The 26968-nt window shown below is 53.5% G+C and overlaps 1 protein-coding gene across 1 annotated transcript; it reads right to left on the reverse strand.

Moving 5' to 3' along the window:
* Positions 1-3340: 3340 nt before the first annotated feature.
* On the reverse strand, positions 3341-26968 carry LOC140428810 (uncharacterized). Its single transcript, XM_072515492.1, has 3 exons — positions 26831-26968; positions 20311-20448; positions 3341-4967 (listed from the first exon to the last, which is right to left on the reverse strand). Exon 3 carries the CDS (start codon positions 4950-4952, stop codon positions 4044-4046), a length of 909 nt encoding a protein of 302 aa, XP_072371593.1. The 5' UTR covers positions 4953-4967; positions 20311-20448; positions 26831-26968; the 3' UTR covers positions 3341-4043.

A 26968-nucleotide genomic window follows, 5' to 3' on the forward strand; every position in this document is an offset into this window, starting at 1 on the left:
ATCGGGACCCATGCCGACTGACCATCGAGACCCATGGTGGCTGACCATCAGGATCCATGGTGGCTGATCATCGAGACCCATGTGGCTGACCATCAGGATCCATGGTGGCTGACCATAGAGACCCATGACAGCTGACCATCGAGACCCATGGTGGGTGATCATCAGGATCCATGGTGGGTCACGGTCAAGACCCATGGTGGCTGACCATTAGGATCTATCGTGGCTGATCATCAGGACCCATGGTGGCTGACCGTCGAGACCCATGGTGGCTGACCATCGAGACCCATGGTGGCTGACCATCGAGACCCATGGTGGCTGACCATCAGGACCCATTGTGGCTGACCATCAAGACCCATGACAGCTGACCATCGGGACCCATGGTGACGGACCATCAGGACCCATGCTGGCTGACCATCGGGACCCATGCCGACTGACCATCGAGACCCATGGTGGCTGACCATCAGGATCCATGGTGGCTGATCATCGAGACCCATGTGGCTGACCATCAGGATCCATGGTGGCTGACCATAGAGACCCATGACAGCTGAACATCGGGACCCATGGTGGCTGACCATCAGGACCCATGGTGGCTGATCATCGAGACCCACGTGGCTGACCATCAGGATCCATGGTGGCTGACCGTCGAGACCCATGGTGGCTGATCATCAGGATCCATGGTGGCTGACCATCAGGATCCATGGTGGGTCACGGTCAAGACCCATGGTGGCTGACCATCAGGATCTATCGTGGCTGATCATCAGGACCCATGGTGGCTGACCATCGAGACCCATGGTGGCTGACCATCGAGACCCATGGTGGCTGACCATCAGGACCCATTGTGGCTGACCATCAAGACCCATGACAGCTGACCATCGGGACCCATGGTGACGGACCATCAGGACCCATGCTGGCTGACCATCGGGACCCATGCCGACTGACCATCGAGACCCATGGTGGCTGACCATCAGGACCCATTGTGGCTGACCATCAAGACCCATGCCGGCTGACCATCAGGATCCATGGTGGCTGACCATCGAGACCCATGGTGGCTGACCATCAGGATCCAAGGTGGCTGACCGTCGAGACCCATGGTGGCTGACCATCAGGATCCATGCCGACTGACCATAGGGACCCATGCAGGCTGACAATCGGGACCCATGGTGGCTGACCATCAGGATGAATGGTGGCTGACCGTCGAGACCAATGGTGGCTGACCATCGAGACCCATGGTGGCTGACCATCAGGATTCATGGTGGCTGACCATCGAGACCCATGATGGCTGACCATCGAGACCCATGGTGGCTGACCATCGAGACCCTTGGTGGCTGACCATCAGGACCCATGGTGGCTGACCATCAGGACTCATGGTGGCTGACCATCAGGACCCATTGTGGCTGACCATCAAGACCCATGACAGCTGACCATTGGGACCCATGGTGACGGACCATCAGGACCCATGCTGGCTGACCATCGGGACCCATGCCGACTGACCATAGGGACCCATGCAGGCTGACCATCGGGACCCTTGGTGACGGACCATCAGGACCCATGCCGACTGATCATCGGGACCCATGCCAACTGACCATAGGGACCCATGCAGGCTGACCATCGGGAACCATGGTGACGGACATCAGGACCCATGCTGACTGACCATCGGGACCCATGCTGACTGACCATAGGGACCCATGCTGACTGACCATAGGGACCCACGCAGGCTGACCATCGGGAACCATGGTGGGTGACCTTCGCAACTATGCCGGCTGACCTTTGCAACATACCATTTTCACTTACCTCTAATATGAAAGGTGAGCCTGCTTGGTCCTCATGATCTTACTCCAACCAGGTTCATAGGAGGTGTGGGCAATGGGTGCAAAGTTCAGCTGGTTCCCTCGTACCACCTTCATCTTTGTGAGGATGGAAAATCTAACTTCGCACAGATAGGTCGTTGTGAAAGGCAATAGCAATAAAATGCTTGTTTTACGCAGCACTCGATACTCCTTGGAGGCGCTATTCCAGAATGCTGTCAACCTCATGGACTTGTTTTTATAAAAAGTATTTTTATCCCACAAATTTACAATTTACAGAAACCCCACAAAACCGGCTGAGTGGTTGGCTCCTGGGCGACAGGTGTTATCCGCTGCGGTGGTGGCTGATGACGCCTATCCGGAGGCCACAGCCTGACGTGGAGACCCCCTACTATGATACCCATGCCACGACCACTGGCGTGATCGAGTGGCGCATAGGCGTCCTGAAGATGTGGTTCGGGTGCTTGGACTGCTCTGATCATCTAGCACCACGGCAATGCCATCGACGCCCGCAGCCATGACCCGTTGTGACTGGGCCAAGCGCAGCTGAAATGTTCAGGTGGCCCTGGTACATAGCTGTCTGTGACTGGGCAGCCCTGTCCTGTGCCTCATCCACCATCCCCACGTAGTGCCCCAGCTCTTGGACATCTTGACCCACGGCCGATACATTCGCCGCCAAGGCCTCCAGCACAGAGGCCATCCGTGCGGTGTGGGCCTGGGTGGCACGCATGTTTGGTACCGCCTCCTGCCCTTGCAGGCAGTTAGACTCCTCTAACTGCAGCTGCAGGCATTGGATGATTGGTGACAGCCCCTCATGTAGTCCCCAGCTCTGTGGGTGGTGTGGGGCCGAGGGTGGGGGTGAGGGTGGTGTGGGGTGAGGGTGAGGGTGAGGGCAAGGGTGGGGTGGTGGTAAGGGTGAGGGTGGTGTGGGGATGAGCATGAGGGTGAGGGTGGTGTGGAGGTGAGGGTGGGGGTGAGGGTGGTGTGGAGGTGAGGGTGGGGGTGAGGGTGGTGTGGAGATGAGGGTGAGGGTGGTGTGGGATGGTGTTGGGTGGGGGGGTGATACATGTGTCACGGGGAACTGCAATTCAGCAGGGTCTCACTTCCTTGCCCGCGGCTCACTTTTACCCCGGCGATCTCCCCTTTCTCCAGGCAGCCGACCATGTCCAGGGCCGCCTGCTCTGCCACGGTCAGGGGTCGCAGGTCCGGGGGTGGTGAGGAGGATTACAGGGGGGCACTGTCTGGCAGGCCGGTTCCGCGTGCGTCTGGCGCCATGTTGTATGGCGCGACCACTGCAGGTATTCGTTGTGCGCATGCGTGGCCACGGACCCGGCAATTCTCCATCCAAACCTACAGGTAAAGCCGGGTAATATTGACTAACTGCAGTTTGCATGACGTGGAAAAGTTGCAGCAGGGGGCAGACATTTACCCCACACCAACACTCAGTACGTTCAAATCAACTTGACCAAAAAGAAACTCTGCTGTGGAAAAGGAAAAATAAAGTACAAAATAATAATATTATTCAGTTTCCAGAATGAATACCAGCAACAAATACATAAATAATATACAAAGTCAAAACAGATATCAAATAATGGGTTTGATTCTGTTAAAATAATTACAGATCATAGTTCCACAGCTAGAGTGTGAGCCCCAGTTTAAGAGAATGTTAGGTGTGGAGAAGGTGGAATAATTGCCTAGTTTAACCTAACTTGCCCTTTTGGGAAAGTTACAGGATTGCTCACAATGTTGGTTTTACACTTGCTGAATTTCATTCCCCATTGCAGTCAGTGGAGGGTAACATTGAGCTGGATGTAAAACTGTTCCATGTGATCTTGTGGGTTTCCTATCCAGGGAGTTAGATAAGTATGCCATAAGATTACAAGATAGGTATCCCATAAGATTAAAACAATTGTAAATGTTAATGCGCTTCATAAAACCCGTCTCTGATCATTTAACACCTTCTATCTTAAAATAAATGGATTAGAGATTGTATTACAAGAGGAAACAGAGAAAAGCCATAGAACTCCTGAGTAGTTACATTCTAAAAACTACATATGAATTTTAAAGCTATAATCAATGGGGAACAATTCCATAACGGCAATGGGTATCACTCAGTATTGTGTTTAAATTTATGCAGCTGTTGGTGAGTTGGGATGGGTATACAGCATTCTACTGTTATGTTTTAGAGCAGTTGGAATCCCTCAATGTTCATTGGCCTCAGTCCCCAGTAGTAACCAGCTAAAACCCACCTAAATCAAAGCCTCCCAAATCAAAGCCTCCTAAATCGAGGCCTCCTGAGATGAGGCCTCCTAAATCCATGCCTCCGGAAAGGTGGTCTCCTGAACAGATGGCTCCTAAATCGAGACCTCCTGAATTGAGGCACCCTAAATCAATGCCCCCTGAACACAGGCCTCCTGAATAGGGGTCTCCGAAATTGATGCCTCCTGGATAGAGGCCTCCTGAATAGGGATCTCCTAAATTGATGCCTCCTGGATAGAGGCCTCCTGAATAGGCGTCTCCGAAATTGATGCCTCCTGGATAGAGGCCTGCTGAATAGGGGTCTCCGAAATTGAAGCCTCCTGAATCGAGACCTCCTAAATTAATGCCTTCTGAACAGAAGCCTCCTGAATAGGGGCCTCCTGAATTGAGGGCCCCTGAATAGTGGCCTCCTAAATCAAAGCTTCCTGAATAGAGGCCTTCTAAACCGAGGCCTCCTGAATCGATGCCTCCTGAATTGATGCATCCTGAATTGACGCCTACTGAATCGAGGCCTCCTGAATCGAAACCTCCTAAATTAATGCCTTCTGAACCGAAGCCTCCTGAATAGTGGCCTCCTAAATCAAGGCTTCCTGAATAGAGGCCTCCTAAACCGTGGCCTCCTGAATCTATGCCTCCTGAATTGATGCATCCTGAATTGACGCCTCCTGAATCGAGGCCTCCAGAATCGAGGCCGTCTAAATCAAGATCTCCTAAATCACAGTCTTCGCATTCGGAACATATATTCTTGCATATTTTGAAGCAACAGCAGCAGCAATTGCGAACACCAGATTTCTTCTGCTTCTTCTGTTTCCCATCTTTGCCTGCAGTCCTCAACTCATTGTTATTTCGCTTTGGTCTTTCTTCTTGCTTACTGGTGCTGCCTCCCATATTTACTTAATTTTGCTGGATGAAGATATAAAACAAGGGTAAGTGTTAATAGTGTTAATAGAGTTATTGATTATATTAAGCTGTGAATTACTTTTTGTTTGGCATAAAATGACCGGGGGGTGAGGAAGGAAGAAGGAAAGGACAGAGAGGAGGTAAGATTAAACGTAAAAATCAACTTGGTAGTTGAGAGAAAGAGCAGTTCTGGTTTTCCTAAATTCTCACTTGATCCTTGCCTATTCAGGAGGAAGCCTGGAGGGGAGGAAAGGGCCCACAGAATTAGTAGGAGTTGTAAAGAGGTGAGGAATAATGGCCTGAAAGGACTTGACCATTAACTTTCCATCTCTCCAAGGGAAAGGGATGGGGGAGGGAGCAAAGGGTCATGGCCTCAAACCAGAACCACAATGTAGTGGGTGAGGCTGGGAAAGCACTGGGGACTGACATTCCTTTGTGGGTCACATTTAGAGACTAGGCCAAATGCTTTTCAAAGAATTGCTGTGCCGTGTTATTTCAATAAGTAATGAATCCAAAAATGTTAAAAGGTTTACGAACAGCAGCCAATAGCAGCACGCAGGGAAATTTGCAGAGAAACATACAAAACTGAGAATCAGGAAAAAACAATTGCGCCTCCCATACACAATCAGGATGTGCGAAGCATTGGAATTAAATAAATTCCTCCCAAAGCAGCTATGACATCTCCTGGTGACTAACTTTTCGCTTTGCTACTGGATACTGTGTGCCTGCCAGGGAATTTCCTGTGATTGGCCATGATAAATTGCCCTTAGTGTCCAAAATTGCCCTTAGTGTTGGGTCGGGTTATTGGGTTATGGGGATAGGGTGGAGGTATTGACCTTGGGTAGGGTGCTTTTTCCAAGAGCCGGTGCAGACTCGATGGGCCGAATGGCCTCCTTCTGCACTATAAATTCTATGGACAACTTTGTCTCTCCATTCACCTGATCTACACCAGCAATATTACCTCAGGCCTCTGATCTCCTCCTGGGCCTGTCATCCCTCTCCCTAAGGCTCAGCTTCCCAGTGCCAACCTAACCCAGGGCAGGGGAATTTTATTTATGGCAGGGATACTGGATGAACTATTAGGTTTTTTCAAGGTACCAGTTTGTACTGACAAACGTAACTGTGCAAAGTTGATCAAGTCCATCAAGCAACTTACAGAAAATTTAAAAAATGCTTCAAGTTCATGAAAGAAAATGGCACAAATATTAGGAGGCATTAAACACCAAAGGATGCTCTCAAATGCATTATGGACTTCCAAATGGCTGAGAATAAAATTGGATTGAACATGGTAAAAGGGGCGAAGGATAATAATCATGATTTTTAGAAGATAAAAAATAAAATGCTGGTATGATTGGGATCTTGGAAAGTGTGGTTGGGGGAAGATATGACGACTGATGGCATAAAGCCTGCAAAATTGGTAAATAAGTGAAGATATACAGTACCTCAAACATGAGTTATAGATTGCAGTAATTTTCCGACAACAAATGATCAGCTAATTGGTTTATAATTGGGGCAGCACGGTAGCCTTGTGGATAGCACAATTGCTTCACAGCTCCAGGGTCCCAGGTTCGATTCCAGCTTGGGTCACTGTCTGTGCGGAGTCTGCACATCCTCCCCGTGTGTGCGTGGGTTTCCTCCGGCTGCTCCGGTTTCCTCCCACAGTCCAAAGATGTGCAGGTTAGGTGGATTGGCCATGATAAATTGCCCTTAGTGTCCAAAATTGCCCTTAGTATTGGGTGGGGTTACTGGGTTATGGGGATAGGGTGGGGGTGTTGACCTTGGGCAGGGTGCGCTTTCCAAGAGCCGGTGCAGACTCGATGGGACGAATGGCCTCCTTCTGTACTGTAAATTCTATGGTAATCTATGATAATTCCCAGGTTTCTCTATCTCAGCTTTCTTCAATAGCAGAGAAAGCGGTGCAGCATATTATTCTAAAGGTATGTGGCGGGATTCTCTGTTGGCTGCGCCAAAATCGGGAAAGGCGATTGGGCAGAGATTCGGTTCCGACGGCAAAATCGCGGCAGATGCCAAATCACAATTCACCGTCACCTCGATAGCAGGATCAATGCGTTCTGGAACGCATGTACTGTAGACACCATTTGCATGTCATTAGCGGGCTCGAACGGTATTCTCCAGAGCCTCCTAAATTCTCTGCCTCCAATAGGCCGAGATCCCGATGGCGTGGTTCACTTGTGCTTTTTAAAATTGTGAAACCGGCATGGTGGAGTGAGACAGGAGGTAAGACACGGAATGGTTGCGGGCTGCCGGGCTGGTCACTGGCCTGGATGGCTGGGGTGGGGGCGGCCCAGCCACGGCTGGGGGGAGGGGGGCAGATTGGTGGAACAGGTCGAGTGACCAGGGTGACACCCTCACGGGACTGGGGTGGTGTCCAGGCGCGGACCAACATTATGGCGGCCATTTTGCTGCACACCCACTGACCAGCTACCTTGGCCCTGGTTCTACAATCTGACACCGGCCGTATGGGTGCCCCAACCCCCCTACCCCCGCACGCCAGCCCCTGCCATGTGACCCCCCTGCACCAACCCCCCCCACCTGGCTGTAACCCACTGGCAGCCCACCCGAGGCAACACTCACAGTAGCCCCTGGTGTCAGGTCTGCATGGTGCCGGACACCAATGGGGCCAGGGGTACGGGAATGGGGGGGGGGGGAATGGGACATGTGGGGGCTTGTCCCACAGAGCCAACCTGGGCCACCATGTATCCCGGTGGACCTGGTTGGGCACGGGTGTATGTACCATGCTAACATGTCGACATTTCACCCACTGCAGACAATGGATATTGGAAGACAACCAGCAATGGTGGCCTTCCTGCTGGCCGCCGCAGCCCTGGGGGATGCCCTGCGGCTGTACGAATGGGTGCTGCTCGAGGAGGAGGAGGAAGCTGCAGCAGCGAAGCGTGTCACAGAGGGATAGATGGCAGCTGCCCAGGATGGAGATTCAGCCGTCCAACAGGCCGAGGAGGAGGAGTTGCCACGGAGGTTCCGCGTGAGGCCTCGTGTGTACCGGCACCGCCTGTCATTCGAGGACCTGCCGGACCGGGCATGCCGTCACAGACTCTGGCTGAGCAGAGAGACGGTGCGACATATCTGCCAGATGATGGCACTACTGGCACCACGGGTGTATGGGAGAGGACACCTGCTCCCGGTGGCAGTCAAGGTGACAGTGGCCCGAACATTTATGCGTCGGGATCTTTCCAGGTGCCAAGTGGGGACCTGTCTGGGAACTCACAGACCTTGGTGTACAAGTGCATCCGCGCTGTCACGGAGGCCTTATATGCCCAGGCGGATCAATACATCTATTTCAATGTGGACTGGGCCCATCAGGATGCCTGGGAAGTGAGGGTCGGAGCCATTGACGGGATGCCTCGGGTCCAGGGAGTGATCAATGGGATGCACGTCCTCCTACAAGCACCGGCTGATGACAGGCCAACCGAAAGGGGTTCCACTTGATGAGCCTGCAGCTAATATGTGACCATCAGCTGCGCATCATTCACTTCTGCGCCCGATACCTGGGCAGTGTGCACGACTCCTTCAACCTGGCACACTCAACAATTCTTAACATGTTCATGATGGGGGGGTTGGCTCCTGGGTGACAGGGGTTATCCACTCGTGGCTGATGACACCTACCCGGAGGCCACAGAACCAACGGCGAGGCCCGCTACAATGAAGCCCAGACAGCGACCAAGGGCATGATCGAGCGGTGCTTCGGCCTCCTGAAGATGCGGTTCAGGTGCCTGGACTGCTTTGGATGTGCCCTCCAGTATGATGCTGAGAGGGTCGCCCGCATCGCACAACAGAGGGGCGATGTCCTGGAGGAGGAGGTACGCCAAGCCTCGTCCGATGAGGAGAATGTGGAGGAAGGCAAAGGTGGGAAGAACATAAGAGTCCAGGTAGGCATGGGAGGCCGCACGACGTGTGCGCTAGGGCCAACGCGCACGGGACGCACTGATCATCTCCAGGTTCACCGACTGGGGGGGTGGGGGGGTGGGTTGAGTGGGGGAGGGACTGGCTAGGGGCACGGACACCACATCTCAGCCCCACCCCCCTCACGCCCTCCCCCGGCCACCCTCTACCTGCAACCCCCTTTGTGATACATACCTGCCGCACTACGAGGTGGGCAATAACACCAGGCCGGATGATGGACGATGATGACAACCCTCTCTGTGATGAGCTTTGGTGCTCTGCTCCTGCTCATGGTAGCACTTTCCACCGTCCACCTGGGTGATCCCTGCATGCGAGCTGCTCCCACATGGTCCCATCGAACCCCCAGGGTGACGGTGATGGGGATGGTCGGTGGTGGTGGGGGGGGATTGGAAGCATGGACCACCCATAGGATCCGCCCATCCCCCCCTCCCCCCGGCTAGCCCAGACCAGTCACCCATCAGATAGAGCACCAAGGGAGGTTGTAATGTTGGTAACAGTTGTCCTGGGGCTCGGCCGGCACCTGCACAGAATGCCCCAAGCCTCAGACATGCTGATCCATATTCAAAATTAGCTCCCCCAATGCCTCCACCCCAGGAGCCAGTAGTGCGGTGTTGACCCGGGTGGCACGCATTGTCGGCACCACCTCCTGCTGCTGTACACAGTTGGACTCCTCCAACTACACCTGCTGGTACTGGATGCTCACCGACAACCCCTCATGTAGGCCCTGGCTCTGCGACTGCATCGCCACAATCGATGGGACCGTCTGTTCCAGAAGCTCGAGACCCGTCTAGATGGCAGCTAGTTCCGAGGGTCGGCTTGCACTCCGATCATCTGCCCTCTCGGGAGTTCCTACCTCCATCTGCTGTGCCTGGAACCTCTTCACTAACATGGTCAACCGAGGTGAGTGTCTCTGGGATGGTGGAGGGTGTTGGAGACAGCTGTGACGGAAGGTCAGTGTCACCCTCCGACCTGAGCTCCGGGGTCTCCTGAGTCTCGGGCGGAAGGTTGTTGTCCGAGTTGCTCCCATCACTGCTCGGCTCAAGGGGGTGGGGCTCCGGCTGTGGCCCTGGCTGGGGGCACCAGATGGACCAGCCCATCACCCGCAGGTCCTGCAAGACACAAGACAAAACGCATGATTCGACCGCGGCCGGTGGGGGGGGGGGGGGGGGCTTTTGGGGGGGGATGGTGGTGATGTGGTGGTGGTGTGGGGGTGGTGTAGGGTGAGGGTGAGTGTGTGTGTGGGTGAGGGTGGTGTGGGGGTGAGGTGGTGTGGGAGTGAAGGTGGTGTGGGGGTGGTGTTGTGGGGGTGTTGACACACGTGTCAGAGGAAACCACAACTAAGCGGGGTCTCACTTTCTCACCCGCGGCTGAGCTCCACCTCAGCAACCTCCCTTTCTTCCGGGCCGCCAACCACATCCAGGGCCCCCTGCTCTGCCCTGATAAGGGGCCGCAGGTTCGCGGGTTCCCCTCCTATCTTCTCCCGCTCCAGGCGGCTGTGCACGGCCTTCTCCTGGGGGGGGGGGAAACACATAAAACGACAGTGTTTGACAATCCGACGCATGCAACCCAGAGGATGGGTAGGTGATGGCCTCAGTGGTCAGGTCACCCAGCCACGGGTACCCGCATGTGGTGCAGGGTGGGGGTTCGGTCGTCTTCTGGGCGGGGGTGGCAGGGGCACACAGCAGCCAATTCACCCTGGCCGTCCTCGGAGGTCGAGCTGTTGTTTCCCGCACATTTGGCCCGTCCAGGTGGCGCTCATGGCCTCAGCCACCTGTGCCCAGGCACGATGAACGGCGGCAGCTGGCAGCCTCCTTCCCAGCCTGGGGTACAGGGTCATCCGCTGCTCTTCCACTGCGCCCAACAGGGTCTCCAGCTCGGCGCCTGTGAACCTTGGGCTGCTCTCCTCACTGCCACCTTGTTGGCTGGGATGGTGTGTGTAGGGGGAGAATTGTTTATATGCGGCTGTAGCTTGTCAGCCTTTGGGTGTCAATCATAAATCTGGCACCGTTTCCCATTCGAATCGATTGCGCACCATGTGGCGCCAGCGCTAGCCCCTTCACTGTAGCGTGATCAGTCCAGGTGCGGCACCAGTTTTTCTGCTGTAAAAGTCCACGGATTCTGCGTTGGCATCAACACGTAGGGTGGGATTCTCTGTCCACCGATGCAGAAATTGCGAAATGCGGTTGGGTGGAGAATAGCCTTGATGCCAAAATCGCGATAGGCACCGGTTTGACACCAAAAAGGGATCCTCCGGCACTCCAAAAATGGTGTAAGTGCGCAGCGTTTATACACCGTTGGCATATCATTAGCGGGCCTGACCCTCTATTCTCCGGGGTCTCCGCGATTCACCGCTGCTGATGGGCCGAATTCCCAACGCCGTCGTTCACTTGTAGTTTCAAACATTGTGAACCTGGCGTTGTGGCTACTGAGCGAGAGAAAGAGGAGGTAGGACACGGAGTGGAGTGACTGCGGACTGCCGGCCTGGACACTGACCGTGCTGGCTGTGCTGTCTGGGTGGGGGCCTCCTGCCAGGACCGTGGGGGGCGGGGGGGGGGGCGGGGGGGGGGGGGTCGACATGCTGAGCAACCGGTGCTCCCCCCTCACATAACTGGGGCTGTGCTCAGGCACCGACCGGCATTACGACGGCCATCTTGCTGCCACTGACCACCCACCTCGGCACCTGGTTCTACACAGTAACACCAGCCGTATAGGTGCGCCCATCCCTGAAACCCTCCCCCCCGCCATAACCCATCTCCCCCCAGACCCGAACTCCCTGCCCAACAGGCCACCACCCACTGGCGGAAGACTCAGGGCCACACCCACGTCAGCCCCCAATGAGGGTTGTGCCAGCCAACGGTACCCCTGGCAGTAGGGATGGGCGCTAGGCCCAGGAATCCCATGGTCCCAGACACTGACAGGGCAGGCGTGAGGGGGATAGGAGTGGACATGCAGGGCGGGAGCCTGCAGTGCCACCCGGGGCCACCGTGTAGCCCATGGAACCTGGTTGGGCACGAGGGTATGCACCATTCTAACATGTTGGCCTTTCACCCCATGCAGACAATGCCGTTTGGAATTCGACCAGCGAGAGGCCCTGTGGGAGTATGCTGAGCTGAGCCGCTGCAATGTCCAAGGGGCTCTGGCAGGTGGCTGCCTGTGAGATGGCAACCCTGTCCTGGGCCACGGCCTCTGCCTGCGAAGAATTCTCCAGAACCTGGACACTCTGTGTAGCGCACAATGACTTACGAGAGAGACGAATAGAGATGAAGTCGATGAGGCTTTATTAAGCGTGACTTGTTCCCCGCAGTTCAGCAACAGACTGGAGCTGCGGGGAGAAGCCCAGGTTCTTATACTCCGCCTTCAGGGCGGAGCTAGGGATAAACAGCCAACCAGGACCCGGGATCTGTCAGCCAATAGCATCACGGCTTCACAGTCCCACATGACCCCTAATGCATACTACCACATTCACCCCTTGTTAAAAATGAACCCGGTGGGGTGGTGCTTCGCATGGTGGTAGGGGTTTACAAGGCTGGTCCTGGGAGGAGAAAATTTTTGGCATGTCCTTTCAATGCTCTACACTTTGCCCTACATTGGGCTATGTACAGGGTTTGTGAACTATTTACAATATTCGTAAGAGGAAAAGAACATTCTCGTTAAAGTCCACAACATTCTTGTGTTACACCGATGCCACGAGTCGAGCGGGCGGTCTGGTCTTCCTTGTCGATCGCCTCAGCCCCGGTGATGGTGCAGGTGCTTGTTCCCGCGTTGTCGTCTCCGGGAGCTTTTTGGTGTCTGCTTCTGTCTCACTCCTGGTCGGACATGGGAGGAAGACCTGATCCTCCCGGGAAGAGGGCGGTCGCGGGGTGCGCCGGTGGCAGGGAGGAGGTGATCGGTGTCAGGGGGGTGTGCGTGTTGCCGGCGGGCGCCAGGTCTCGCAGGGAGACCGTGTCCTGTCGGCCGTCGGGGTACGCCACGTAGGCGTACTGCGGGTTCGCGTGGAGGAGATGAACCCTCTCGACCAACGGGTCCGACTTGTGCGCCCGCACATGTTTCCGGAGCAAGATGGGTCCTGGGGCTGCCAGCCAGGTCGGCAGCGACGTTCCGGAGGAGGACTTCCTGGGGAAGACAAGGAGGCGCTCATGCGGCGTTTGGTTAGTGGTGGGACACAGCAGTGACCGGATGGAGTGGAGAGCGTTCGGGAGGACCTCCTGCCACCGTGAAACTGGGAGATCCCTGGACCGTAGGGCCAGTAGGACGGTCTTCCAGACCGTGCCGTTCTCCCTCTCTACTTGCCCGTTCCCCCGGGGGTTGTAGCTGGTTGTCCTGCTCGAGGCTATGCCCTTGCTGAGCAGGAACTGGCGCAGCTCGTCACTCATGAAGGAGGACCCCCTGTCACTATGGATATATATGCGGGGCAACCGAACAGTGTGAATATAGTGCTAAGGGCTTTAATAACTGTGGCCGCTGTCATGTCGGGGCAGGGGATGGCGAAAGGGAAACGGGAGTACTCGTCCACCACGTTCAGGAAGTAAGTGTTTCGATCTGTGGAGGGGAGGGGCCCTTTGAAATCCAGACTGAGGCGTTCAAAGGGGTGGGAAGCCTTGATCAGGTGCGCTCTATCTGGCCTGAAAAAATGCGGTTTGCACTCAGCGCAGATGTGGCAGTTCCTGGTGACAGTACGGACCTCCTCCACGGAGTAGGGGAGGTTGCAGGACTTTATAAAATGGTAGAACCGAGTGACCCCCGGGTGGCAGAGGTCCTCGTGGAGGGTTTGGAGACGGTCTATTTGTGCGTTGGCACATGTGCCGCGGGATAGGGCATCGGACGGCTCGTTCAGCTTTCCGGGACGGTACAAGATCTTGTAGTTGAAGGTGGAGAGCTCGATCCTCCACCTTAAAATCTTGTCATTTTTAATTTTGCCCCGCTGTGCATTATCGAACATGAAAGCTACCGACCGTTGGTCAGTGAGGAGAGTGAATCTCCTGCCGGCCAGGTAATGCCTCCAATGTCGCACAGCTTCCACTATGGCTTGGGCTTCCTTTTCCACTGAGGAGTGGCGGATTTCTGAGGCGTGGAGGGTTCGGGAGAAGAAGGTCACGGGTCTGCCCGCTTGGTTAAGGGTGGCCGCTAGAGCTACATCGGAGGCGTCGCTCTCGACCTGGAAGGGGAGGGACTCGTCGATGGCGCGCATCGTGGCCTTTGCGATATCCGCTTTGATGCGGCTGAAGGCCTGGCGAGCCTCTGTCGACAGAGGGAAGGTAGTAGTCTGTATTAGTGGGCGGGCCTTGTCTGCATACTGGGGGACCCACTGGGCGTAATATGAAAAAAAACCCAGGCATCGTTTCAGGGCTTTGGAGCAGTGGGGAAGGGGAAATTCCATAAGGGGGCGCATGCGTTCGGGGTCGGGGCCTATTATCCCATTGCGCACTACGTATCCCAGGATGGCCAGCCGGTTTGTGCTAAACACGCACTTGTCCTCGTTGTATGTGAGGTTCAAGGCGTTTGCGGTCTGGAGGAATTTTTGGAGGTTGGCGTCATGGTCCTGCTGATCGTGGCCGCAGATGGTTGCGTTGTCGAGATACGGGAACGTGGCCTGTAACCCGTGTTGATCAACCATTCGGTCCATCTCCCATTGGAAGACCGAGACCCCGTTTGTGACGCCAAATAGGAACTCCTTAGGAAGTGGTATAGTCGCCCATCTGCCTCGAAGGCTGTGTACTTGCGGTCACTTGGGCGGATGGGGAGCTGGTGATAGGCGGACTTGAGGTCCACGGTGGAGAAGACCTTATATTGGGCAATCCGATTTACCATGTTGGATATGCGGGGGAGAGGGTACGCATCTAGCTGTGTGTACCTGTTGATAGTCTGGCTATAGTCTATGACCATCCTTTGCTTCTCCCCGGTCTTTACTACTACCACCTGTGCTCTCCAGGGACTATTGCTGGCCTGGATTATGCCTTCCTTCAGCAACCGCTGGACTTCGGACCGGATAAATGTCCGGTCCTGGGCGCTGTACCGTCTGCTCCTAGTGGCGACGGGTTTGCAATCCGGGGTGAGGTTTGCAAACAAGGATGGCGGTTCAACTTTGAGGGTTGCGAGGCCGCAGATAGTGAGTGGGGGTATTGGGCCGCCGAATTGAAACGTTAGGCTCTGCAGGTTGCACTGGAAATCTAATCCCAGTAATGTGGGCACGCAGAGTTGGGGAAGGACGTAGAGCCTGTAGTTTTTAAACTCGCTTCCTTGCACCGTTAGGGTCACTATGCAGAACCCTTTGATCTCTACGGAGTGGGATCCTGCAGCTAGGGAAATCTTTTGCGTACTGGGACGGATGGTCAGAAAACAGCGTCTTACCGTGTCGGGGTGGATGAAGCTTTCGGTGCTCCCGGAGTCGATCAGGCATGGTGTCTCGTATCCGTTGACCAGCACCGTTGTTGTCGTCGTCTGGAGCGTCCGGGGCCGTGATTGATCCAGCGTCACCGAAGCCAGATGTGGTCGTAGTGCCTCAGCGTCTTCTTCGGACCCCGTGGAGCCGTCGATTCTGGGGTCCTTTGTTGTCATCCAAGATGGCGGCATCCATGAATCGCACGCGGCCGGGGGTGGACAAAATGGCCGCCCCCACGGATCGCACGTGGTCGGGGGTGGACAAAATGGCCACCCCCATGCATCGCACATGGCTGGGGGGTCACAAGATGGCGGCGCCCATCTTCCCCTCGTGGTGGCCGGGACCCAAAATGGAGGCGCCCGCGGGTCGCACCTGGGGCGCTGGGGGGGGGTTGGGGAGCGTTTGGGATGCGCTGCACTCTTTCTTCTCCGGGGACAGCGGCGACCCCCCGGGACCGGCACACAGCCGCGAAATGGTGCTTTTTCCCGCAGCTCTTGCAAGTCGCTGTGCGGGCCGGGCAGCGCTGCCGGGGGTGTTTCGCCTGCCCGCAGAAATAGCAGCGGGCCCCCCCGGGATGATCTGGCGTCTTAACCGCGCAAGCCTGTGAGGGAGGGGGGGGTTTGTCGCGACGGGGGTCCACGGAGCCCAAGGGGCTGCCGCGCGGTCGGGGCCGTAGGCGCGGGCGTTTTGCGAGGCCACATCTAGGGAAGCTGCGATGGCCCGTGCCTCTGAGAGTCCTAGCGACTCTTTTTCTAAAAGTCTTTGGCGGATTTGGGGAGAGTTCATACCTGCCACAAACGCATCGCGAATTAACATGTCCGTGTGTTCAGTCGCGTTTACCGGCGGGCAGCCGCAGCCCCGTCCCAAAATTAGCAGCGCGGCGTAGAACTCCTCTAGCGATTCTCCGGGACTTTGCCGTCTCGTTGCGAGTTGGTAGCGTGCGTAGACCTGGTTCACTGGGCGAACGTGGACGCTCTTTAGTGCTGCGAGCGCCGTCGGGAAATCCTCTGCGTCTTCTATGAGAGGGTAAATTTCCGGGCTTACCCTTGAGTGCAGGACCTGTAGTTTCTGGTCTTCTGTGATCCTGCCGGGGGCCGTTCGGAGGTAGCCTTCGAAACAAGTCTGCCTGTGTTTAAAAACTGCTGCCGCGTTCACTGCGTGGGGGCTGATCCGCAGGCATTCCGGGGCGATCCTGAGCTCCATAGTCCTTTAAGCACGCTTAATAAATTGTAGCGCACAATGACTTACGAGAGAGACGAATAGAGATGAAGTCGATGAGGCTTTATTAAGCGTGACTTGTTCCCCGCAGTTCAGCAACAGACTGGAGCTGCGGGGAGAAGCCCAGGTTCTTATACTCCGCCTTCAGGGCGGAGCTAGGGATCAACAGCCAACCAGGACCCGGGATCTGTCAGCCAATAGCACCACGGCTTCACAGTCCCACATGACCCCTAATGCATACTACCACACTCTGATCCATAGCCAAAACCATAGCCCCCAATGCCTCCACCTCGGACGCCACCCGGGGCACTCTGTGCAGGCGCTGGCCAAGGCCCAGGGCAGGGCTGCCCTATACATAGAACATAGAACATACAGTGCAGAAGGGGGCCATTCAGCCCATCTAGTCTGCACCGACTCACTTAAGCCCTCACTTCCACCCCATCCCCGTAATACAATAACCCCTCCTAACCATTTTTTGTGGTCATTAAGGGCAATTTATCATGGTCAATCCACCTAACCTGCACATCTTTGGACTGTGGGAGGAAACCCACGCAAACACGGGGAGAACGTGCAGACTCCGCACAGACAGTGCCCAGCGGGGAATCGTACCTGGGACCCTGGCGTTGTGAAGCCACAGTGCTATCCACTTGTGCTACCGTGCTGCTATCTCAGGCAACCATGTGCAAGAACCACATGGAAATTGCAGCAGCGCTCCTGAGCGTCGTCCAGTCACAGCAGGCCATGGCTGAGAACTTTGGCGACATTGTCCAGGTGCTGGCCGACGTGGCACAGACATAGAGGGTGGTGGCCCAGTCACAGCGTGATGTGGTGCAATCCCAGACGGAGATGGTCCACTTCCTGTGCTCCATAGCCATGAGCGTGCAGACCCTGGTTGAGACCAGAGCGGGCCTCCAGGACTGGCAGCACCAGGTGACAGGGGTGCCTCAAGGGATAGCTCCGCTCCCATGGATTAGCCCGGGGGCCATTGGGCTCCTCGTGGGAGGAGGAGGTTATGGGGCCCATGCCGGTAACTCCCGCAGGAAAGGTGCCGGAAAACCGCAGCACCTTGTACTCCCCCCCCACCCTCCTGTCCCTGGCACATCTGGTGGGCAGCGGGCAGAACAGGGTGGCACCACGCCACCTGGGACACCCCGAGCAGCAGCCGGGCCCATCCAGGTCGCCCCAGAATATGGCTGCCAATGGGACCCAGGTCGCAGGGCTGCAATCACAGCAGGCCGCTTCCACTCCTGATGGGGATCCACCTAGATGTTACATTGGGGCCAACAGGGCCAGAAAGTTAGACACCAGTTAGGTTGGCACGGGTGCAAGACACAGTAAAGTGATAGGGGCTAGGGCACATATATGTATATGTTTGTTCACATTACACACCTGTTCACGCTGATACAATCTGCCTCGGTGCTCTGTCAGATCGGTGTGAGGGATTGGCAGGTCTGGGATGGCCAGATAAGGGCAGCAGACAGAGTGGGAGGTGCGAATGGGCCCACCCTCCCCTCTACTGTCCCCATCATTGCCACACGAGGGATTTGATGGCACCGTGTGATGGACTGGCCAGCTCGCATGCAGGGATCGCCCAGGTGGATGGTGGAAAGTGCTCCCATGGGCAGGAGTCAGATGTTGTCAAACGATGCGGAGCACCGGAGCTGATCACAGCGCATTTGTCAACATCCTCATCCAATGGACGAGACCCGCTGTTACTGCAAACCCAGCGCCCACATCCTCGTAGTGTGGCAGGTATTTGTCGCAGAGGGGGTTGCAGGCAGGGATCTAGCAGGAGGAGGAGGGTGTGGGGGGTTGTTGGGGTGGGATGCGGTGTCCGTGCCCTTGGCCAGCTTCCCACCCACCCCCTAGTTGGTGAACTTGGAGGCGATCAGAATATCCCATGCACATTGGTCCTGGTGCACAAGTCGTGCGGCCTCCAATGACTGCCTGGGCCCCATGTCCTGTCCATGCTCACCCTTGCGCACATCCTCCTCGTTGGACGAGGCTTGGCATTCATCCTCCTCCTCCAGCACATCATCCCTCTGCTGCACGATGTTGTGGAGGATGCAGCAGGCCGCCACAATGCGGGCGACCCTCCTAACGCTATACTGGAGGGCCCTTCCAGAGTGGTCCAGGCACCTGAACCGCATCTTCAGGATGCCAAAGCACTGCTCTATGGGCATCTTTGTAGCAGTTCTTGGCATCGGTCGGTGGCCTCCTGATAGGCGTCATCAGCCACGGCCATAGTGGATAACCCCTGTCACCCAGGAGCCAACCGCGGGAGGGGGGAGTTGCGGGGGGGGGGGGAGGTCTCAAAGAGGCCGGGAATCGCCCAGTGTGCCAGAATGAAGGTGTTGTGCACACTGCCTGGTTATCGGCACAGACATGCATGATTGTGTAGGGCAGCCTGGCATCTGCAGCTGCTCGGAGGGTGATATGCATCCCGTTGATCACCCCTGGATCTGGGGCATGTCGGCGATGGCAGTGAATCCCACTGCGCAGGCAGCCTGTTGGGCTCGGCACACATTGAAATGGATGCCTTGTGCCGACTGGGCATAGAGGGCCTCCGTGGTGGTGTGGTTGCACATGTGCAGCGAGCTCTGTGAGATCCCGGACAGGTCCCCACTCAGCACCTGGAAGGATCCTGTGGTGTAAACGTTCAAGACGACCATCACCTTGATGGGCACCAGGAGCGGCTGTCCTTCCCCATTCGCCCACGGTGCCAGGTGTGCCATGGTTTTGCAGATATGTCGCACTGTCGCCCTGCTCAGCCGCAGTCTACGACGGCATGCCCGGTCGAGCAGGTCCTGGAATGATAGGCGCTGCTGGTACACCCGAGGCCTCATACAGTGCCTCGCTTGCTCCTCCTCGAATGATAGGCGCTGCTGGGACACACGAGGCCTCATACAACGCCTCCTTTGCTCCTCCTCTTCCTCGATCTGTTGGGCGGCCGACTCTCCATCCTCAGCGGCTGCCTCCTGTTCCGCTGCTGCTCGCTCCACTGCTGCAGCTTCCTCCTGCTCCTCGAGCAGCTCCAGCACATACAGCCGCAGGGCACCTCCAAGGCTGCGGTGGCTAACAGGAAGGCCACCATTGTTGTTTAAGTTCCACTTTCCAGTGTCTGTTGGGGGTGAAATGACGATATGTTAGCATGGTGCGTACTCCTGTGCCCAACCAGGTCCAACGGGCTACATGGTACCCCTGGCTGGCACTTCAGACTCTGCCCCTGCATGTCACCTCTCCTCCCCCCCATTCCCGCACCCCTGGCCCCGTTGGTGCCCAGCACCCATATAGCTAGTGTCACTCTGCAGAACCAAGCTCACAGTGGGTTGTCGGTGGGGTGCCGGGACACCTCATCAGACCAATGGGGGGTCGCCTCGGCCACACAGCCCATTTGCCTGTCACCCCCCCTGGAACGCAATAACGCCGCTGTTGAGGCACTGGAGAATTGCGACTTGGCGTGAAATCGGTGCCCGCAGCGATTTTGGCGTTGCAACCGAGTCTCCGCTCAATTGAATTACCCTGTTCCGGCATCGCCGACAGAGAATCCCGCCCACGGCTTCTGAATCAAAATAACTTTGGAGGATTATAGTGAGGGCATCTGTAATGTTCTCACCTACTTTCTTTAAATCCTCAGGATAACAATCATTTAATCCTTGAAACTTGTCCCTCTTTAGTCCCATTATTTTCCTCATTATTGTTATTTTGCCTACATTAATTCCTGTGATTCAGTCTTTGTTTCATTGGGAGGTGTGGCATACTAACCACATCCTCTACTGTAAAGACTGGCACAGAGCAATTCTTTACCATGTCCACCACTTCCTCATTATCATTGACAGTATCACTGTTGTCAATCCAATGACAAAGGAGCTTGATCGGGGTTGACAGTGGAGGTGGTGGTCTTCAATTTCATTCAGGCCTTCAGTTCAACTAGAAAAGCTGGCACTGAAAATAAAGGAAATGGAAATCAGTGACAATATTTATAGATGGATATGATCAAAGGAACTCAGATGGTGGTGGGACAGGAATTGTCATTAGCCTGGGGAATCCACAGTGGGTTTTCACAGGGGTCTGCTTAGGGACATCTTATATTTTTTGTCTTTACAAATTATCTGGAGCTCGGAGATGCAAGCACACTGGCAACACTTTCAGATAATACAAAGAAGAATGATTGAGAGGAAGGGAGTGATAATGTAAACTGAGCATGTTCGCACTGGAAATGAAAAGTTTGTGAATTGTATGATTGTTGGTTTTAAGATTCTATAAGTGGTAGATAATGGAGTTGGGATTCACAGAACTGGCTGTTGTTCAGGGCTTGGGATTGTGACAACTGAAAAACTCAGTCAACTTGGGAGGAAATCTTGAGAAAGAGAAGGGGCGGGATTATCCGTCGGCCGAAATCGGAAAGGCGGTTGGGTGGAGAATCGCTTTTGACGCCGACATTGTGGCGGACATCGCAGGTGTCCATATCCCCAATATTAAAGAAGGATAAATATCCGGGGCAGTGCGAGTCCTATCGCCGGATATTGTTGCTAAATATGGACGCCAAATAGTTGGCAAAGGTCTTGTCCTCGTGAATTGAGGACTGTGTGCCGGGGATGATAGGGGAAGACCAGACGGAGTTCGTAAAGGGGAGGCAACTATCGGCGAACAGCAGGAGATTACTACTGATAATGATGCTCCCGGAGGGACAGGACTGAAGGTGGCAGTTCCAATGGATGCAGAAAAGGTGTTTGATCGGATGGAATGGGAGTACTTGTGGGAAATGATGGGATGGTTTGGGATTGGGCAGGGGCTTGTAGACTGGGTCCGATTGTTGTATGCGGATGAATCGGGTGAGCTTGGGATACTTCAGGCTCACCATGGGACAAGGCAGGGGTGCCCACTCTCCCCGTTGCTTTTTGCCTTGGCAATAGAGCCATTGGCAATTGAACTCTGAGCGTCAAGGAGTTGGAGAGGGATTGTGTAGGGGGTGTTAAGCACAGGGTCTCACAATATATATTGGAGCCACTGGGAGGCATAGGGGGAATTATGAGTGTTTTAGAGGAGTTTGGCCGGTTTTCCAGATAAAAGGTAAACATGGGGAAGAGTGAGGTCTCCCCAATCGATGCCGGGAGGCAGGAGAAGAGGTTGGATGAGGTGTCGTTTAAGATGGTGGGGACAAAGGGCAGCACGGTGGTGCATTGGTTAGCATTGCAGCCTCATGGCGCCGAGGTCCCAGGTTCGATCCTGGTTCTGGGTCACTGTCTGTGTGGAGTTTGCACATTCTCCCCGTGTCTGCGTGGGTTTCGCCCCCACAACCCAACGATGTGCAGGGTAGGTGGATTGGGCATGCTAAATTGCCCCTTAATTGGAAAAATGAATTGGGTACTCTAAATTTATTTATATAAAAAGATGGTGGGTGCAAGCTTTAGATATTTGGGCATCCAGGCGGCATGGGGATGGGAACAACTGCACAGACTAAATGTGGCACGGTTGGTGGAACAGATGAGGGGGGATTTCAAGAGGTGGGATGTGCTGCCACCCAAGCTGGCAGGGTGGGTGCAGACAGTAAAAATGATGATGCTGCCAAGGCTTTTATTTGTTTTTCAGAACCTCCCAACCTTCATCCCAAAATCATTCTTTAGGAAAGTTAAGCTTTGATCTTGGGGTTTGTGTGTGCGGGGAAAACCCCACGGGTAAAAAAGGTCCTGTTGGAATGGGGGCGCGGGAGGGCGGGCGGGCCTTGCCAAACATAATGAATTATTATTGGGCAGCGAATATTTCTGTGGTAAGGAAGTCGGTCGTAGGGGTGGGATCAGCGTGGGGGCGGATGGAGGCGGCTTCTTGCTGGGGTAAGAGTTTGGGGGCATTGTTGACGGCGCCTCTGCTGTTTCGGCAGCCAAGTACTCCACGAGCCCTGTGGTGGTGGCGGCCCTGCAGATGTGGGGACAGTGGCGGCAGCATTTGAGATTGGAAGGTGACTCGGTGTGGGCACCGATTTGCGGGAATCATAGATTTGCACCGTGGGGGGAGGGGGGTAATTGGATGCAGGGTTTCAGGGCTGGCGATGGGCAGGGCTCGAGCGGTTTGGGGAACTGGTTGTGAGGGGCAACACAGAGGGATTGGAGGAGGAATCTGAGCTGCCCAGTGGGAATGTGTTCCAATACTTACATGTACAGGACTATGTGGGGAAGCAGGTGCCATCCTTTCCCGATCTGCCACCCTTGGAACTACAGGATAAGGTGGTATTGAAGGAAGGAGGGGGGAGAGCAAGATGTCTGAGATTTAGAGGGAGCTAATGGACTGGAAGGGAGCCCCGATAAGAGAAGTCAAACGGGAATGGGAGGAGTAACTGGGGAAGGGGAAATGAAAGCTGGGTTGTGGGAGGAGGCTCTGAGGATGTAAGGCATCCTCTGAATTTTGGAAGAGTGCCATGGAGATTCCGATTGCATTCTCGGTACACATCCTGTGGACATTCGGGCAAGCAGCTTAAAGCTAAAGACGGGCTGATAAGTTGGTCTATGGGCACATCTGTGCACTTTACAGTCAATTAAATAAACAAAGAATGAAAGGGTCAGGGAAACAAGTTACTAAAGGAAAGCGAAAGTGGCAGGAAAGCCATCCTGTTTCAACCCATTACACTGGGAACATAAAGTTGGAGACCCTAGGCTGATGTTAGGCTGGTTAATTCCAGCCCCCTTTTGCCCTGGAGTCACAGCACAAGTGAATTAACCAATAGTTCTTAGAAAAATACCCAAAGTCTTTGGCCCTTGGCTGCCCAATAATTACAGTCACCAAGTTAGTACAGTTAAACACAGTTATTGTCTTTTTTTATAAGAACTATAATGTAATATGCTGCAAACACAACTGGTTAACTATTATCTAATACCTCATTCCCATTTTAACTTGCCCCCCACCCTCTACACAATAACACACACATACACACACACAACAGGAAAACACAGAGGGGTGAAAAGGGGTAAAATCCAAAGTAAAAGGAAGAAAGAGTCTGTGTTCCAGATGATAATGTTAACACACTTTTCTTCACAGCAAGCCTGTGGATTAAAGTCTTTGGTTTGCAGCCAGTAATGATCTTCTCTGTAGATTCATTCATTCAGGTTCTCTGTAGTTAAGAAATGCATTATTCACAGCTTTTCCTGGAGAGGCACCTTTTTCTGTTCAAACTTTGCTTTAAGTTTGAGGTTTGGATTCAGGCTTCCGTAGTTTCAGGAGAACTGAACTCTCAGGCCATCTGGGCGGAATTTAATGGGAGAATTTCTAAGTTCATTTGTGGTGGGTTTTGCATGGAGTTTCCCACCGGTCTGCTGGCCAGTTCCTGGGGGCAATGTGGGCGGGCAGTCCGGGGAGCGCGAGTGACTACTTTGGCAGTCCATGTCCGTGAGCTGAGTCCGCCATGGAGCATGGCGCGGCCACTGCAGACCGGAGTGCTGGGGGCCGTATTGGCAGCTAGAGCTGCGAGCTCTACGCTGGCTCCCTGCTAGCCCCAGCAAATCGTGGAATCAGTGGCCTTTTTGACGTCAGTTTTCCTGGCGTAAAAGACCACAGTTTTCACGATGGTGTCAGCACTTAATCTCAAAATCAGAGAATCCAGCCTGAGGTTCCTTATCAAGTTATAGGTTTGGGGCCCTCAAGCTGTCAGAAGTGTCACCTGCTTGTCTTAATGCCCTGTGATTTCATTTGCAGTGAAGAAATAGCGGAGCCTTTTCATGTACTGACTCAAATCTTCAGTACCTTGATCAAATGGGCCTACTTTACCAATGATAGGCATTTTCATTCACGCTTTAGGTGTCATCTTTAATGGTTCCCAACTCTCATTCGTCTTTCTTTTCGAATGCTCCTTCCTTCCTCCCTCGAATCAGGAAGTACTGCAAGCTGCGATCGACTATTTGACCTTGTCGCCAATGTGGTGGCTCGAAACAACACTCTGGAGATTTCCAGTAGTAACAAAGGGGTTTATTAACAAAAGGCAAAGGAAAATATATGCTGTCAGTGGCTCCATCAGGACTGGAGAACATTTGACCTCTGCAGCTTTCCAGAGGAAAGTGATGCTTTTTTCCACTGGTTTCCAGCTGTTTGTTACCCCACCCACCCCATCGGCAACATTAAAATCTCGCCCCTCCAGGAAAGACATCTTCCAAACCTTTGCTAAGACCAGTGAACATCCAAGAGTGGTATGTATCAGATGGCACATTCAGCATGATCTTGAGATACCAGTGCAAGTGTGCAGAAAGATTTGTTCAACTACATGTGGAGATGCATGGTAAATTCGCACTGGAGAATGGGTTGTAGACATGCTCAACTACTTGATAGCAGCACAACATAAAATGGTTAATATGGCCAGTAGTGTGTGACAACATTTTAAATCATCAAGGAATTGGCAACTACGCCTTGGAGAAACCAACTTTGAAACCATCAGGGAGGAGGGGCATAGAATTTAAATTCTGAAAATTGAAGACAAGGGAGAACTAACACTGAGCATGAACTATTCATGAGATGGATACAGGTTAGCAGAAAGCTTGAGAATCCTTTAAGGTCATACGCGTTGTTTGAAATATGTGTACTTGCAATATGCCTATATTTTATAATTTGCTGCACTTCCCCAAAAGGATGAGGGATATTCCTGAGTGATCTGCAGGTAGACATTGATCATGGATCACATTATACTGGCAATATTTTCACTGAAGTAAAATAAATGATTATGCTTTTTGTGAAAAAGAATACGATCATAGAATTTAAAGTGCAGAAGGAGGCCATTTGGCCCATTGAATTTCACCGCCCATAGAAAACAGCACCCTACCTAAGTCCATGCCTCCACCCTATTCCCATAACCCTACCTAACCTTTTTGGTCACTGAGGGGCAATTTAGCATGGCCAATCCACCTAACTTTGGACTGTGGGAGGAAGCCAGAGCTCCCGGAGGAAACCCATGCAGACACAGGGAAAGTGCAAATTTCACACAGAGAGTCATCCGGGCCGGAATTGAACCCAGGCCCGTGGCACTGTGAGGCAGCAGTGGTAACCACTGTGCCGCCCTATGAATTACGATTCCCTCAGGATTAGAATTGTAGGAGCCGGTACATTGAACACCAGATATAGTACAAAATTTCCAACAATTCCAAGACAAAAGTCATCAAATAATTAAAGAATCTAACAAAAGTGAGAAAAGAAAGATAATTATCAACCTGAAACATAACTCTGTTTTTCTCTCCACAGTTGTTGCCCTTACCTGCTGAGTGCTTTCTGTTTATATCCCTGATCCCATTTTCCTGTGGTAATGACCTCAACTGTTGTCTGGCACTCTCTCATACTTTGTTCATCATATTCCGCAGTTTCCGAGTTGCTTCCCTCAATTTCACTTCTCTCTCTCAGTTTGACAAACTCACGTTTCAACATATAATCCATATAATCATTCATTCATCAAAGAAATCTGGTGACAGTTTGCCTCTCGAAAGAAGTGTTAACTACTGTTTGCTGGGCCGCTGTTTTGAAAGGGTTATTCATGAAGGCCCCGCCTTTCTTCCTTGCCCTTCGCTTGAGGTGTGGTGATCCTCAGGTTAAACCACCACCAGTCAGCTTTCTCCCCCCCTCAAAGTGGAAAGCAGCCTATTGTCATCTGGGACTACGGCTACTTTATTTTAGCTGTTTTGAAACACACATAGGAAGGTTAATCGCCCTCTCTCTATCACAGGTAGAGACATCTATCCATCCTATATAATCAAAGAGTTGTTTCATCTGTCATGTCTGTGCTAAAACCACCAGATGATCCAAAGTGATACAAAGCATCATTTTGACAACCCTCCAGTCCAGAAACTAATCTTCAAGCTTTTATTCATTCAGGGGATGTGGGCATCATTGGCTGGACCAGCATTTGTTGTCCTAATTGCCCTTGAGTGGTTCGTTTGGCCATTGCAGAGGGCATTTGAGAGTCAATCACATTGCCGTGGGCCTGAAAACGCATGTAGGCCAAACCATGTAAGGGCATTAGTGGACTAGATGGGCTTTTTACAGCAATGATTGTAAACTTCATTTTACAGCAATGATTTCATGGCCATCATTAGACTTTTAATTCCAGAACTTTATTGTATTCTAATTTCACCATCTGGCATGGTGGGATTCAAACCCGTGTCCCGAGACCATTACGCTGGGCATCAGGATTAATACCTCAGTGACAATACCACCTTCCCTGGAAAAGTAACATTCAAAAACCGCCTTGTTTAATTCACACTCACTGCTAACGTTCTGACATTGTCCTGGGTTTACACACTTTGAGGTCTCTTGGATCTCACCGACTAACTCACAACACGACGAATACAGTGACACTTACCTGTTGCAAATTCTCGATCCCTAGCTGAAGTTAACTTTACATATCTTGGAACTTGCTGCACCTACACTCTACTGTTTCTAAATCAACTGTGAACATAATACCACTTTTTCTGCATTCCGGAGCAGAGGAAGCCCTGTC

Source organism: Scyliorhinus torazame, chromosome 8 (assembly GCF_047496885.1).
Source record: "Scyliorhinus torazame isolate Kashiwa2021f chromosome 8, sScyTor2.1, whole genome shotgun sequence".
NCBI lineage: Eukaryota > Metazoa > Chordata > Chondrichthyes > Carcharhiniformes > Scyliorhinidae > Scyliorhinus > Scyliorhinus torazame.